This window comes from Dermacentor variabilis, chromosome 5 (assembly GCF_050947875.1).
Source record: "Dermacentor variabilis isolate Ectoservices chromosome 5, ASM5094787v1, whole genome shotgun sequence".
NCBI classification, from domain to species: domain Eukaryota; kingdom Metazoa; phylum Arthropoda; class Arachnida; order Ixodida; family Ixodidae; genus Dermacentor; species Dermacentor variabilis.
The window spans coordinates 176,028,973-176,045,490 of record NC_134572.1 but is presented as its reverse complement, the minus strand read 5'-3'; the positions used below and the strand labels follow the sequence as shown (position 1 = coordinate 176,045,490).

At 46.3% G+C, this 16,518-nt stretch overlaps 1 protein-coding gene across 3 annotated transcripts; it reads left to right on the top strand.

Moving 5' to 3' along the window:
- Positions 1–5,953: 5,953 nt before the first annotated feature.
- LOC142583357 (uncharacterized) lies at positions 5,954–16,040 on the top strand. 3 transcript variants are annotated; one of them, XM_075693783.1, is made up of 5 exons: positions 5,954–6,139; positions 10,123–10,265; positions 11,227–11,295; positions 12,351–12,431; positions 14,665–16,040. In XM_075693783.1, exons 2-5 carry the CDS (start codon positions 10,217–10,219, stop codon positions 14,775–14,777), a joined length of 312 nt encoding a protein of 103 aa, XP_075549898.1. In that variant the 5' UTR covers positions 5,954–6,139; positions 10,123–10,216; the 3' UTR covers positions 14,778–16,040. The 3 variants fall into 3 exon arrangements, 2 of the variants coding, with proteins under 2 accessions (XP_075549898.1, XP_075549900.1); XM_075693785.1 differs by lacking the exon at positions 5,954–6,139 and having other exon boundaries at positions 9,738–10,265; XR_012828606.1 differs by lacking the exons at positions 5,954–6,139; positions 10,123–10,265; positions 12,351–12,431 and having other exon boundaries at positions 10,278–11,295.
- Positions 16,041–16,518: the final 478 nt, after the last annotated feature.

The window sequence follows — 16,518 nt, the reverse complement described above, 5'->3', positions numbered from 1 at the left end:
CCTGCTCCGACATGGTGCTCCAGAAGTTCTCATCACCGACAGAGGAACGGCTTTTACAGCAGAGCTCATGCAAGCCATTCTACAATACAGCCAGACAAGTCACAGGAGGACAACTGCCTACCATCCGCAGACGAATGGTCTCACGGAGCGCCTGAATAAGACCCTCGCCGACATGCTTGCAATGTACGTCGACGTCGAGCTCAAGACGTGGGATGCGGTCCTGCCGTACGTAACATTCGCTTACAACACGGCGGTGCAAGAAACAACACAGATCACGCCATTTAAGCTGGTTTACGGCAGGAACCCGACGACGACGCTCGACGCCATGCTACCGCACGTCACTGACGAGGAAAATCTTGACGTCGCTACCTATCTCCAGCGCGCCGAAGAAGCCCGACAGCTCGCCCGCCTGCGGATCAAGAACCAGCAGAGGACCGACAGTCGACACTACAACCTCCGACGACGCTTCGTCGAGTACCAGCCCGGCGACCGTGTTTGGGTATGGACCCCGATACGCTGACAAGGACTCAGTGAGAAACTACTCCGACGCTATTTCGGACCCTACAAGGTCATCCGACGTATTGGCGCTCTGGACTATGAGGTCGTGCCAGACGGCATTTCGCATTAACAGCGGCGCCGCGCACGATCTGAAGTGGTCCACATGGTGCGCCTTAAACCCTTTTACGGACGCTGACGAACTTCCTTATTTTTGTTCTTTTCTTTGCTACGAGTGCTTCTCTTTATTACTTTCGTTTGTTTGCAGCATCGGGTCGATGCTTTTTAAGAGGGGGGTAATGACACGTGTACTTAGCTTTATCGGGCGGCCACGTTTCGCCGCCTAACAATTGTTATCGCACAGCGCAGGACGCGCCTGCATACAAAAGAAATTTCTGGAATGTTATCGATGGTTCCGTCCACTGTCTTTCACCGCAACTTGTGTAATCTGATTCCATATATGCGCGACGCGAATAGTGTAGAACTTTGTGGAAGACACGCGGTTCCCAGTAGTTAATCTGGTACATTCGACGACTGATCGATAAAAGCTGACGCGCTTGACCCGCTGTTCAGATTTTCGACGATCGCCGACCGTGTTCGCCGCTATCGTTGTGCTATAAGTGTAGCCTGTTTTTGTGGGCACAGGTTCGCCCAATAAAAGTTAGTTTTGTCTTTCACAGTACTGCTACTGTGTTCTTCAACGTCACCACCACGTGACAATATAATCGCATTTACGAACAGTGGCTACTCAATTTGAAGACTGAATCGAATCGGACACTATTCGATTTGTTATTCAAAAGTTTCAAATATTGACACACCCCTGCCTGGAACAGTCATTTCGCACTATCATAGGAAGAATCAGAGATATTGTTGATTGTGACCTGCCGTAAGCGAGCCTTGGTCACAAGACAGTTAATATAAGTTGCCTTACGTACGCCACAGTCATTCTGCTTGAGTTTTGTGGTAAGCTGGGCGATGAGGTGACTAATCATCGTGCCATGTGGGTGAAGCGGCGCACTTATCAGGACAGAGCGCAAATCCACAAGAATATCAGCAGCGAATGTCGTGTATTCTGGCGTCTATCTGCTTTGTCCTGGTAAATGCGCTTCCCCAGCCACATGATATGGTGATCATTCTGGTACTTCGCGCGCCTCTTCCACATACACAGATCCATCAGACTGTGGCTCGAAGAATTGTAAATTGATTTTTTCTCGATGCCCCAACTTATCCCAATAGCCACCTGAAAACGGTGAAACGTGATTAACACTGAGCTAGAATGCTTAAGCAAACAGTTTAGTGCGATGGTGTGCCCCCGTATATTTATAACTTGTCCCCCCTTCTTGCTCCTCCAGTTTTGACGAGGGAAGATATTGTAGCATTAAACTCTGCTGAAAAGATTCTATGAGTCCCACAAGGTGTAACTGGCATCAATTTTCGCAGCAGAGTCACAGATCTCTAGCGCATATTACAGGTGCCTACACACTAAGCATTTTAACCCCTTTAAGGGTGTAAATTAGTTTGTCACCTAACGGACAGCCGAAGGGTGCTTTTGCCCAGTTTGACGTAATAGTTCAGTGGAAACGCGCAAGGTGGAAAGAAGAATAAGTGAAAATGAGAGATGCACCTAATCGTAGCACTTGCTACAAAAGAAATTCATACGAATTACTCGAAAGAAAAGCCTCGAAGTTGAAGGAAATTTCGTCCTGGTCCGGGTGTGCTATTATTGGGAGGCTATTAGTGCTGGGCACACTAGAGGAAGGGTGCCTACAAAATAGACTTAGGGTGTTAAGGTGCTATTTCACATTAACACTCATTTATATGGGCGTTGGAAGGGCGTACAACTTTTTATTTCTACAGTGGTGACGGCAGGCTGGTAATTCCTGCTCATTAGATTGATCCACGCATAACTTTCGTGTGTGTCAGGAAGTTCATGTTCGGCTAGCCGATAGCCGAGCTTGATGCATTGATGAGAATTAAAGTAGAAACTATATAGCAGCACAGGAAGGGCCTTAGTTTGCCTCGAAGTTCTTTTTCACACTTAAAGAAATAAATTATCAATATAAAATTGCAATTAAGAAAAATGAAGTTCTGGTGGCCTTGACGAAAAGTGGGATATTACAAAGGTCGTTTAGGAAAGTATACGAAACGCAGAGGAAGCAAACGACAAGAAACATACCAGTTACTTTGCACAGAAATGTCATGGCAAAGCAATATCAAAAGTTCATTTGGAAAGTCGACGAGAAGTTCGAATGGTCAGCATTTTGATAGACTGTCCCCCGCAGGGGCGTCTGCGTCAGTAGGCGTTTGGTGTGTTGCGACACCACGTACCCGAGCACACGAGGGTTGGACCCTCCCGCGTGTAGCCGTGCGCGGCTTAACCGTGTCCGGGGAAAAGGGGATCCTGGGGGTTGAGCCAATGCCGGGTGTTTGGACCTTTACGGCCCCTCGGCGGCGGCAACACACCCCTTTGGCCTCGGCTTCACGTGGACGGACTGACCCCGGACTGACCCACCCGGGGGAAAACGGCAGTCGCCTCTTCCTGTCTCTTCCTCTCGAATCTTCGTCTTTATCTCTTACTTCTTGACCTTTCCTGTCTTCTTCTCTCTTCCATTTACTTCATTCTCCTCGGCGGCAAGGGTTAACCTTGTGTGGGATAGCCAACGTTGTCTATAACAGATTTGGATAGTAGTGTCGTACAGCTGGCACATGCAGGCCGTCTTTTCACGGTCCTGCAGCGTCCCCTTGTTGGGCTCCATGGTCGGTGGCTGGCGGCGCTGCCGAATTTTCACACATATCTATGGCAAGTTCTTTTCCAACACTTCCAGATCGCCCTCATAAACGAGGGCGCGCCGAAGAAGTCTTCAAGTTTTTTGGCCGAAATAGTGACAATTTTCCAAGATTTCATGTTGTACATTCAGAGAAAAAAAGAAAAGGCAGCGAGAATGCTCTCACCTTTTCTTGTTACGAAGACACTTAATAAAGCTTTTGGCCCAGGTTATAAGGTCTCTAAGTTGGCAAGTGGTGACCAACTCTTAGAACTGCGTGATAAGACACAGTACGAGAAACTCTCTAATCTGGTATCCTTTGGGAATCTTCCAGGGACGGTCACACCGCACCGCTCAATGAACACCACCCGCGGAGTCGTTTCCGATGCCGATCTCATGGAACTGACTGAAGCTGAACTACTGGAGGGCTGGAGCGATCAAAATGTGACCAATGTCAAGAGAATAAAGATCAGGCGCGATGGCAAGGAGATTGAGACAAAGCACTTAATTCTAACTTTTGCATCAAGTATGCTACCTGAGATCATTGAGGCTGGCTACATAAAGATCCGAGTCAGACCGTACATCCCCAATCCTCTCCGATGCTTTAAGTGTCAAAGATTTGGCCACAGTTCACAGAACTGCCGAGGCCGCAAGACTTGCGCAAATGTAGTGCCCAAGAACACCCATCTGACAATTGCGAGAACGCTCCACACTGCGTGAACTGTCATGGGGAACACGCCGCGTACTCGCGGTCCTGTCCAACGTGGAAAAAAGAAAAAGAAATAGTCACAATCAAAGTTAAGAAAAATATATCGTTCAAAGAGGCACGCAGGCGGGTAGCATACCTGCCAAAGATAAGCTTTGCCGAAGTGGCGCGTCAGGGGGCAGCGTCACAACGACCTCCGGCGGCAGTCCGACCCACACGCAGTGAGTCGGCAGTTACGCCATCTGCCCCCACGGTGGTTGCAGCTAGCGCTGCTCCGCCACCCGAGCAGAAGGGACCATCGACCCCGAAGGTGGGTGCAGCCGAGGCTGCCTCAACCTCCCCGGCCCCTTCCAGCGCTGGCAACAGCCGGCACAGCCAAATCCCTCAGGGAGCCCCATCGACCTCCGGGCTGGTGGGCGCAGGGGTCTTGCCCTCCAAGGCGGGACCCCCTCTGAAAACTTCTCGCTCGTAAGAGCACGTGTCTGGAGCCTCACTAGAGGCAATGGACACAACACCTATCCTCAAGGCGCCCCAAGCGCCTAAGGAGTGGCGAGGCTCCCTGGAACGCTCCAGAAAGGGCAAAACTCCCGTTACAGGGCCTCGAAAGGGCTCTGTAATATAATCTCTGTAATTTTCATAATCACTACTTCTGTTTCTGTACACACAGCACCTATTTACCTCCAATATGGATACACAAATAATTCAATGGAACATCAGAGGTCTTCTTAGGAACCTTGGTGGTCTGCAAGAGCTTATCCAAAAACACAATCCAGCAGTGCTGTGTCTACGTGAAACACACCCAAAACCACAACATACAAACTTTCTCCGACCGTATGTCAAGTTTCGCAAAGATCGTGATGATGCTGTCGTATCATCAGGAGGTGTTGCCATTTTGATTCATAAAAGTACTTCCTGTCAGCGTTTACAGCTACAAACGCCCCTTGAAGCCGTGGCGGTTCGAGCTGTTCGTTTAAATGAACTCGTCACCATTTGCTCGCTTTATGTACCCCCACACTACAAATTAAACAAACATGAATTTCAGTCATTTATAGACGAATTGCCAGAACCTTATGTTGTTCTTGGCGATTTCAATGCGCGCATCTGGCTGTGGGGCGACTCTCGTACAGACGCGCGAGGCCGTCTTGTTGAACAGTTCCTTTTTTCTTCAGGTGCGTGCTTGCTGAATAAGAAGGAACCCACGTATTACTCCCTAGCGAACAGTACCTTTTCTTCAATAGATCTTAGCATAGCTTCCCCGTCCATACTGCCCGAACTCGAATGGGAAGTTACGAACAATCCTTACGGGAGAGACCACTTCCCTATACTTATAAGAACATCTAAAGAAAACGAATATCCTCCACAAGCTCCTAGGTGGAAGATAGACACAGCCGACTGGGAGAAATTTCGAACACTCACTAACATCTCATGGGCCGACATGTCTTCTTGAGAAATTAATGCTGCTGTGGAGTATCTTACATCATTCATAATAGATGCCGCATCAAAATGCACATCCGAAGTGAGTGGTCTGGCATGCAAACGACGTGTACCGTGGTGGAACAGCGAATGTAGGATCGCCCGTAAGAATCAGGACAAGGCGTGGGCATTGCTACACTCTAAAAACTAGGAAGGGTATCGCAGGAGTGAAACTGCCGGTTCACTCTTCAAAGCGTCGTTTTACTCTCGCAAAATGTCGAGGAGAGGGAAATGCATTGTTCACTCTGTCAGCAAGGAGAGAGTGAAATGTGCTTTTCACTCTCCCCTTCAGAGAGAGAGAGTGAAAAGACTCTTGCGACAATAGAAAAGAGAGACTCTTGCGGCAATAGAAAACAAAACGTAGCGTAATCTTCTGCTTCAACTGTAGGTGGCTGGCCCCGAACATGGCAATGTATCATTCATGCACGCTGAGCAAAGAACACATTGTTTTGCTTCTAAGAGAACAGGCCGCCGCAGTTCAAAGGAACGCGTAGCGAGCGCTCTACTTTTTCACTCGGAGTGGCTCCACCGCGCGCGCGCGCGCGCGCTGAAGATCGCGGAACAACACAGCACCGGAGAAAGGTGAACCGTGCAGCGAGCAAAGGCCAGCCGAGGGAGATCGTGTTTCAGCCATCTCGCGTCGCCACGAAAACACGACAGTCGTTCGTCATGCCTTGGATATAACAACAAATCCTCCACGGTAAGTGAATTCTAACTTAGGTGCACATTCTCCGTATATGTCATGCTATCGCCAGGAAGTCGTCGCTGCACTTAGCCGACGCGATTGACAAAGGACTAGGCGTACGCGCTGTCTCTCGATGTCAATCGAAAAAGCCAGTCGTCGCGATAACTGCATGTGATTTTATCACTTTGCCGTTGTCCGTAAGAGCTTTAAAAATCGCAAACGCTGCCAGAACTATGGTATGTTCAATAAGACGCCAGGCGCGAGGACGCTTAAAATGGTTAGTTCACCAGCCCGTGATTCCGAGCCTATGCGGAGCGTGATTAGCGTGTGTTTTGTGTGTTTGAATTTATTCAGTTTGGCAGTCTACTGTGTACGGAACGCTGTTGAACGAAGGAATCACATAACAGAAGGCGTCATTTTGCTGGCAGCATGCTTTTTTTATAAATAAACCGCGCACTTGACGGTGTTTCGCGCAGGGGGAATCTGCGACCACTGAAGTTACGTGCAGCACCAGTGCTAGTTAGAAACTTTGCCGCAGGCATTCAGCTGCATGCTGCAAGAGGTCAGTTGGGCGCGTTATCTTTAACTTACTGAAAACGCATGAGGAATCCATGTTTTATGCTGAAAAAAGCATAAACCCCATATAAGCGATCTTGCGCGCGGCAGCTACAAGCGAAGCGACGGAGATGGCTGTCGCGTTCGCTCGTCGCCTACAAGTCGTACTCCGTGCGAGCGACGATTTTGAGCGACGCCTCCCCGGTGTTGCCGGCATGAGGGCTGCAGTCACGCGTGACGCGTGCTTTAGTAATTTACGTTGATGGATTTTACTATAAAAAGTGGCATAAAATATTTCCGGAGGTCTTGCTGTACGTCCTTATCCTTGCACGTATAAAAATTGAATCATTTGCTCGTTCCGCGCGACAATCGGTAGTATTTGAGCGATGTATGTACATCCAGTTCCGGCTTCGCGCTATTGGCTAGTCGCTCATAGCACTTCTGGGCGACGAGCGACGATTTCTAGATTTCCAGAACCGAGCCACCTGTTCAAGCGACGGTAACACTGAACTTAGTGTCACACATTACTCCCCCCCCTCCTTTGGCTTCTGGATTGGATTGGCGCGGCTCGCTACGTGCTTGCGCGCGCTTTTCTGAGCGCAGATTGTTGTGCGCCTGGTTTAATTGCACTAGGCTTTTATACGATCGCTTGTCGCTGCTTTCCATTCGGCGCTGCTTGGTGCAGGCGCACAGACTTGGTGCGCGCCTGCTTTTTGCACTGGTCTTTGAACACATCGCTCGCTGCTCGCACTTGAGCAAAGTGAGCGTCGCTTAGCGCGGAAGTGCTGCGCCGCGGGCGTACCGTGTTTGTAAGCGCGCAGCAATGCCGAGAAACATTCATGCAAAAGCAAAGGGTCAGAAAACTGCGCTTTGTTTTCCATTACTTTGTCATGTACCTTCACACTGGGTAGCGCCGAGCGATCGCTTCTAAAAAACGCAGAAATTAGTCTTTGCAGCGCGTGTGGCCATTAATTGACTCCCACCCCACAGCCATGCGAGGTGCGACTCCAGCAGCGGTGCAGTTACCCTGCAGCCGGCTGAGAGGAGGTGGCGCTTCAGTTTCTGCATGCCAATAACATTCCATTTTTTAGCGTGTCAACGCCCGTGATTGGGTCCACAAAGTTCACGCTGTGGTTTAGTTTCCCATTGCAGATTGAGGCTCGCTCCGTTAGCATCCACTAAGTTCGGCATGCAGTTGTATGCGGCATATTCATCACTGTGGATGGTGGTCCACGGTTCAACGTAGGCTGCAATAATGGGGCCTGGCGTCGCCGCGTCTCGTCTGTCGACCTTGAATAGTCGGAGCTGCCCGGTGATCACGCAGATCATGCCGAATACCCATGGTCCACGATCTGCAATGCCGCCGTGATTTTGGCGGCTCGGCGGAACGTTGTCGCCCGTCATCAGGCGGCCTCGATTGCATTTTCGCTCGCCGCGAAGGAGGCATTCATCAATTTGCACAATCCTCCCGGGGCCACCGAGTGGGGGTCGCGCCAGCAGCTCATCCCGCACAACCTCACGAGCTATCACGGGCGTTCACACGCAAAAAAAAAAAAAAAAGAAAGTTATTGGCAGCAAGTGAAGCGCCACCTCCTCTCCGCCGGCTGCAGAGTAACTGCACCGCGGCTGGAGTCGCACCTCACATGGCTGTGGGGTGGGAGTCAATTAATGGCCACACGCGCTGCAAAGACTCATTTCTGCGTTTGTTAGAAGCGATCGCTCGGCGCTACCCAGTGTGAAGGCACATGACAAAGTAATGGAAAACAAAGCGCAGTTTTCTGACCCTTTGCTTTTGCATGAATGTTTCTCGGCATTGCTGCGCGCTTACATACACGGTACGCCCGCGGCGCAGCACTTCCGCGCTAAGCGACGCTCACTTTGCTCAAGTGCGAGCAGCGAGCGATGTGTTCAAAGACCAGTGCAAAAAGCAGGCGCGCACAAAGTCTGTGCGCCAGTACCACGCCAGTACCAAGCCGCGACGAATGGAAAGCAGCGACAAGCGATCGTATAAAAGCCTAGTGCAAAAACCAGACGCACACCGATCTGCGCTCGAAAAAGCAACTGTATAAGAGCCTAGTGCAGCAACCAGGCGCACAGCAATCTGCGCTCGGAAAAGCGCGCGCAAGCACGTAGCGAGCCGCGCCAATCCAATCCAGATGCCAAGGAAGAGGGGGGAAGTAATGTGTGACACTAAGTTCAGTGTTACCCAAGCGACGGCCCGTTTTGTCGCTCGAAGCCGTCGCTCGTCGCCGTCGCGCACTAAATCTCTCTCACTGTGTTTATCCCTAAGACTGAACTGTTTTTGCTCATGTTGAAATGGTGTGATTATAGGTCTGGTTTTGTCTCCTGTTGCGGTTTTCGTGCACGGTGCGAAACTGAAAGGATGCTTATGTCTACGAACTCGGTGAATTGTCGAGCAGCTAGTTACTCATCGGCATCGAATATAACGGCTGCTGTGTGGAATTACAATTGCAGGGGCGCTTTGCATACGCTTATTGTTTTGGACATGCCTGTGCATTTGCTAATATGAGTTGGCGTGTCAGAGTTATGTCATATGAACAGCTAAATCAGCCTTCCTCTGGGGGTTACAAGCGTAATGTGTGCATTTTGCTATAGCATGGCAGATCAAGATGTGTTTATCGCTTGAATATTTTTAGTAGAGAAATAAAATATCAAAATAAAATGTTGCTTTAATTCCGTGTTACCAGTCTGTCGTACACAGAACAATAGGTTGGTGTAATAAACTAATAACTGCGGTTTAACTGCAACTTTTACATGCCTACAAGAATCTAAAATGCTAGATTTCAAACTGCAGCAGTAGTCGGGTCTGTCAAAAATGAACTCCACTGCGCACCTCATGCATGAAAATAAGTTCATGCCTTTTAGTAAGCTTAGATGCAGGCCGCAGTGAACTTGTTAGTATTGAAATGTGGGTAAGCTTGCCATAACAAGCCTTGTTGCCCTTTTTTATAGGCACATCCATATATCCATTGAGCTGAAGGACAATATTTTCATCCCTACTGAGCATCATGTTGGCAGCTATAATCCTGAAATTATGGCTTCAGCAGTGGCACAACCAGGGATGGTGCGGGGGGGGGGGGGCACACTGGGCACGTGCTTAGGATGTGTCACAAGTGGTGTTTGCGATACACCAGACTCATGACAGACCTATGACGTCTGAAAATGACCAATATTCTATTCATTAGCAGGAGTATTCTAACATTAATCAAAAACAAGGATGAACTGTGGTTTATTTGTTTTTTTGCTTAAATCTAAAAATTGAAGTTAGTTTAGCAGTTGACTGTTGCAGTCATTTGGATGTTTTGCATGCATTTCACTAGGAAGACTAAGAGCTAAGACTTTTTTATTGCCATGGCGTTGACTGTCTTGATGTTGTTTTGCACCATGCCCTTGTGTTGACTTTTGCATACGATATTTTTCAGGCACCCGCTTTATATAACGCAAGAAGGCAGCTGCAAGGACACGAGGATGTGAAAGAGCCAGTGCAGCGCGACTTCACGTAGTGCAGAGGAGCCAATGCCAAAAAATCGAAATACATTGGCATGTTATTTGGACAAGAAAACTAGTATGTGGGTATATTGGGCGTACCATTTGACCAAATGTCAACAAAATCAAGATACAGTATGTTACACGAAGATGAAAATTCTCACGTGCTCCAGGCAGTCATCTTAACATGGTATATTTATGTAATGTCTCTGATTGGAAAGTCAAATCAAGTATGCTCTCTGGAGACAAACACATAGCAGCAAGTGTCATTGAAAAGTTAAAAATGTGTTTTAAGAAAGCTGATTAGTTCTGAGAAGTGACTGCTTTTTGTCTTGCCTCTCAACAGATATATCCATGTGATAAAAAAATAGTGGTACAATGAAATTGCATATTTGCTTAGCGACATGATACATACTTGCAATGAGCACGGTGCCTGTGTTTACTATAAAAAGCAACAGCCCATGCTTGGTTAGGTTAGGCCCACTACAACATGCAGGGATGGGTGATTGGCGCTTTTTTTATTTCTGTGTCGTGAGGTTTATTGACGTGCGTATAGGTGCAATGGCACGCAGTATGGCTAGTACAAAAAAGGGGGGGGGCAGATATATGTAGCTCACTACACGACACAGGGCAAAGGAAATCCGTGTTCAGCAACTATGTTAAATGCCATGTACGTAAATTTTACAACGCTACTCGTTCGAAGCGCGCACAGGTGCATATTGAAGAAAAGTTTCCAGGGTAGATAATTTAGTTCGTAATTTACACTAATTTTGCTCTAACCACGAGACATAATAATTTGAATATACTGCACGGAAAAACCTAGAGCGAATTAAATTGTGTGTCAGCTTCGTGTGTATACATATAGTCTTTCCTATGCATTAGGTTTTTTGCATAATGCATTAACAGTTGAGAGCCTATCTTATGATGTGTACTCTGTTTACATTACAGTTGTTTATTAGTTTACTCGTTTGTTTTGCGACTGATGAAATGCCGGCATATATATATTTTCAACATTTGACATAACCCTGTATGTTTTGCAGGGACAACCCAGGACGTGCATTTCTCAGCACCCAGTCAACTGCCAAAAGTGACTCAAACACAGGCCACCAGTAAGTGGACATCAGTTGCAATTTCACATTATGCAGTTGGCGGCTGCCTTGTACGGAAGCTTTTTTTTTTAATGAGATGGTGATGTCGTTCTAATGTACATTTTGACCACAAAGGTGCGATCATGTCTCACAGAGGCATATATGGTTGCTATTCTCTGCGAGGGACGTGTTCTCGTGTTCGTGAAGCATTTGTGTTTGGCAGTATTGTCGCCCAATGAGTCGGATATAAACACTAACTCGCCACTGCCAGCAAGTAGTTGCGAGAAACGCATGATGACACTGTAAAGTTATTTCATTAATTCGAAGGAAAGTTTTGCAGCAGGAAAAAAGGTTTTTATTCCAGGTAAACATGTCTTTTTCTCACAAGTTATTTAGCCAAACTGTGGATGCATGAAATTCGTGACTTATGAATAGATTTTAATTTATTCTTTAGTAATGCTTCTAAAAGAGACTAGAAATAGCATGTGACTACCTCTGCAATCAGCAGACCATACATTTACAGTCATAAGTGGCAGTTCCATGCAGTCTCGCACTTTATATTACCTTTCCTTTCAGCAACATTGGAACTGGTGGCTGCGTTTTCAGAAGGAGAAGTACACTTGACACTGTATATGTATGTGTGAATTCGGTTTTCTTTGTATGTGTCGGCTCACTGACAAACAGTGCAAAAATCTGTTGTATCAATAGCCTGACGACGCCTTCTGCTGCTGGAAATGCGGCACTTCGTATTTTATAGTACTGCATGACATTTAAATCAAAGCTACCACATAAAATGATCAAGAAAACTAACCGCTGTTATAGCTGTTTTCCTCAAAGAACGCTTGTCCTTTATGGGCTGTGTTAATCTGAGCTCTCCACCGATGTTTCCGTAGTATTATCCCTTAGTGAGTGAGAGATTGGGGGCAATTAATCGTGTTAGTGTTTAAGTGGTGTCCTAATTATGTGCATTTGTTTCAACAAAGTTGTCTAGATTCCTTTATTGTGTAGTGTAAAGCTTATGAAACCATCAGCAACTACTGAGTTGCTAACACGCATATGGATTTGTCACTATACAGGTGAAACTCGGCTGTACCACTGCAGTGCTGTGGAAATTGCCTTCACCAGCGGCTTTGCAACAGCTGTTTCGCAGCATGTCGGTATGTGTTAATTTATAATTATGTTGGGATGGGCTAGTATTATGGACCACTGCTACTCTGTATTGTGACAGATCCATATGATAAGGGATGTAATGGGCACAGCGAAAACCTTTGAATCTTTTACTATGGTACATAAACGCTCTCCTTTTCGTCACTGGAGCAGGAGAGAAGGGCATGCAGGCACTCCTGAATGTACATATATTTCAAAACATGAGACACACACACACACAATTAAACTAAAGGCAGGGACGTTCCATCTTTCATCTTGAATTGAATTGTGCAGCGCAAAAATACAACACAGACCACAGAGAAGCACACATGTTCACAGGTTTGATACACACGTTAGTTCAACAGATTTGATACTTCAAGTGTGCTATTTTACACAAGGGGGAAGGGAAAGGGGAGAAAATCTGAAAGAAAGTGGAGTGGAAAAAAAGGAATCGTGCCAAAAAGCATGAGAAGCATTGCGCAGCCAGGATCACCAGCAGGACAACCTTACGTATAGTTTGTTTCAATCAACTCAGATCACATGCAGCCATTACTGCAATCAAGTTGTTTCCTTATGTCATATGAGGGAATGATGTGGGCCCAAAAAACTGTTTAGAGCTGAAGGATTATGTTCCATTCTAGCCTCATTGCCTGCTTTTTTATCATATTGTTATCAGCTGCTTATGTTAGGGACAAAAAGTAAGAGTACGAACTGTTTCCCGATTTGCCATTCCACACAACATGTCTTTGTGACTATATGTACATGCAGATGATCCATAGTTGAAAAATATTCAGTACAGTAGAATCTCATTACAAGATGCACTTGGTTGTAAGAGGCATCTGAAAATGGTTTGGTTGGTTTTCCGATGTTTGCCACGTTAACAATACTGTATACAAGAGACACCTTTGTTACTAAGGATGACTTTTTAAGTATTCACTACTTCGAAGGCACACAACCCAGACACATTCACTTTGTGCACCTTGTGTGCTCCGAAGGGCGTAAAGATCACGCAATCCTTACACAAGTCAATCGCGCATGTCTCTTTTAGCATGAACCAGAAAAGGAGGGCAACGAGGACAGTGCAGGGCAGAAAGTATCGGCAGTTGAAGCTGACGAGCGTCTAAGAGCACCTCAAAGGTACTGCGAGCAAACAAGGCTTGCAAAGTGAAGTGTTCAAATTCCAGAAGTTGGGAAGGAAGCTAACACAATCTACAGTCACTAAAAAGCTGTGAATGTCTTCTTTAAAGGGCCTCTAAACCACCGAGGCTGAAATTTAGTTGCGGTGTTGCAGTTCTACACAATAAGGCAATGAACAGGTAGCCACGAGAATTTTTCGAAACGGTGCAGTAATAGTGGAGCTACGTGTGTTTGATTATCGAAAAGTAGTCCCCACTCATTTTACTCTTTCATCTGGTACAGGCCATATGGACAGTGTCGTCTTTTCCTTGCCTAGTACACCTCCAAATGTTACGGGACAGGCCAACACCAACGAGCTCTGTTGCTGCCGCGCTGGCCCGTCGTCCTGCGAGGAGTGGCGCTAATACAACGGAACTGTATGGTGACTCGTGTTGAAGAGCCTCATAGGGAGACCCTTCTGTTGGCGTTTCTGTTCTTTGCCCCCATTGGCTGCTCACAATGGCATCGCGCGCAACGCGACGAGGAAGGAGTGTGTGTATTTGCTTGCAGGCCTTGCCGGCAGTCGTACACTTTCGTTCGACCAATCGACAGCACCGGAAACTGGTGACATCATCAGAGACAGCCTGGTGACGTCAGGACAAACTGGGGGGTGCAGGATAGGTCCAGAGAGGCGCACGGGGTCATTTTCTTCATATTGTGGTGCTCCGGCAGTGCTACGCACTCTGGCATTTGGCTTCGTCGATCGTGACGGCATTCTGATTTCGATACGCGTGTTTACTTGAAATGTTCAAAAAATGTCGAGAAGTGGTTTAGGGGCCCTTTAAGCCACCCTGAGCATTTATTCCTTCAGATATATCAAAACATACTTTAGTGATGATGCATAATAAAGTGATCTAGTCTGGCTCCTCAGTGTCTTAAAATTTTTGGTTTCGAGAGACATGTTTCCCGTGCCTCTTGAATATCTTCTGATGAGGCTTTACTGTAATATACACAAACAATTGTGTAACTCCTCCTGCAAGTATTATTCATTAAGCCCGGTCTTGATGTCCGTACTTTTTAGAGCTATGTTTATTAATTCATGCTGTTCTTATTGGTTCTTCGATGCAGGAGACAATGCCTACGAAATTATTGGCCCTGATCATGAGAGCCCTCAAGGGGCAAACAACATCTCTGTTGCAGAAGTGAGCCCGATACCACTTGGAAGTTACCATGACAGTTGACACGGCAGCAATAGATACAGAGACTGCCATGTCTACTGCAGCTGCAACAGTGTACGAGGCAAGCAGCAGCGCGTCAGCATCAGCAGCAGTGTCCGAAGGAACCACACCAGGCCTGGTAGAGCAACATGTGTGCTATCACTGACTTTTTTGTAGTGGATACAACTCATTTGCTCAACATACAAAAGCTTTTCACCACGACTGTGAGCCAGTGTTATTGTGCAGCAAGTGCAAGACTAAGTTAGGTGTTATAACACAGTACAAGCATCACTTTAATATATGTAAATGCAAACGTATTACAGTTGTTGCCTCCCCAGCCAGCCCACATAGTGACAACAATGTGAAACACATGGTGGGACACACCTCTGTCCCATTACAAGATAGTAGAGACTGTCAGTGTTGTTGCTAGATTGACTGGTCTTTGTAGGCAACTAGAAGGACAACACAGGTGTCATAAGATTGTTGTTGATGTTGTTGTTGAAGAGGTAAAAAAGAAGTTTGATGCAGCTGAAGTGCCAACTGATATTGAGCAAATCGAAAGCAACCACCTGAGAAAGCAACACTATCGAAATTTGGGTATCTATGTGCCGCCAACTCTGGTAAGAATGGCATAGGACGGAAGTGTGATGAAAATCACACAGACACTGCTGTTGCATCACTGGCCACAGTGAGCAGCGACTTGTAGGGCAAGAGAGTCAACTGAAACTAACATTATGATATAGTGTCATGCTCCCATGTGACCACTTTTCAAGTTATTTTGCAAGATACAGCTCAACCTCCAGAAACGAGACTGCAACTTGTCTGTAAAAAAGCTTTCGCAAAAAATTATTCATAACACTATTAACATAGCAGTATCTTTATTTTTGTGTCGGTTCGAGGTTCCCGGCTGTCCATTAATGCGAAAATTGAGGAAAAAAAGAACATGTGTCGTACTTACACCTTTTTAACAAGTACGAGGAGGACAGAACTTTTCTAGTCATGCATCTTCATCATACTATCAAGTTTTTAAATGCCTTTTATAATTATTATTACCAGTTATATCTGAGTGCATTGTATGCATGTAGCAGGTGTAAAATCAGGTCAGTTGGATCAGATGCCTTATCTGCAAGCGAGCCCTATATTCAAGAAATTTGAATTAAAATAGTTACGTTAGAGACGCAGTCTCTCAGCACTTTATTGTCTGTGGTTTAAGCATTGCTCAATACTTTTGTGGGTGGCAATTTCAACCGGCACAGCACTGCGCTTTGCCACAGTCACATTTGTCTTCAAAGCAGTGTTTACCATTTGTGTTGATCTGTTTGTATATGCATAGAGCAAGTTTTTAATTTATATTTTTCTGCATTGTGCTTGCACTAAGCTTGTATAAGGCAGTTACAAAATGTGCGTCACTATAACGAACTGTTCTGTTGAGCTTACACTTGCAAATAATCGTGTTCAGATGGCCGCACTTCTAGGCGGGTGCACCGCTAGCTTTGTGTATGTTCTCATGTTTGTATAAAGCTTATATAAGCTAGTTAGAAAATGTATGTCACTAAGCATTGTGATATTCTTTAAAGAACTGCTTGGTTGGTTTTACACTTGTGAATTAGTATTGAGGCGGTGGTATTCCCATGTATGCCCACTGCTAGCTTTCTGTGTCCTCACGTGTTTGTATTAGGTTTCTACAAGGGAGTTACAGCATGTACGTCACTAAGCGCTGTGATATTTTGTAAAGAACTGCTTTGTTGGTTTTACACCTGTGAGT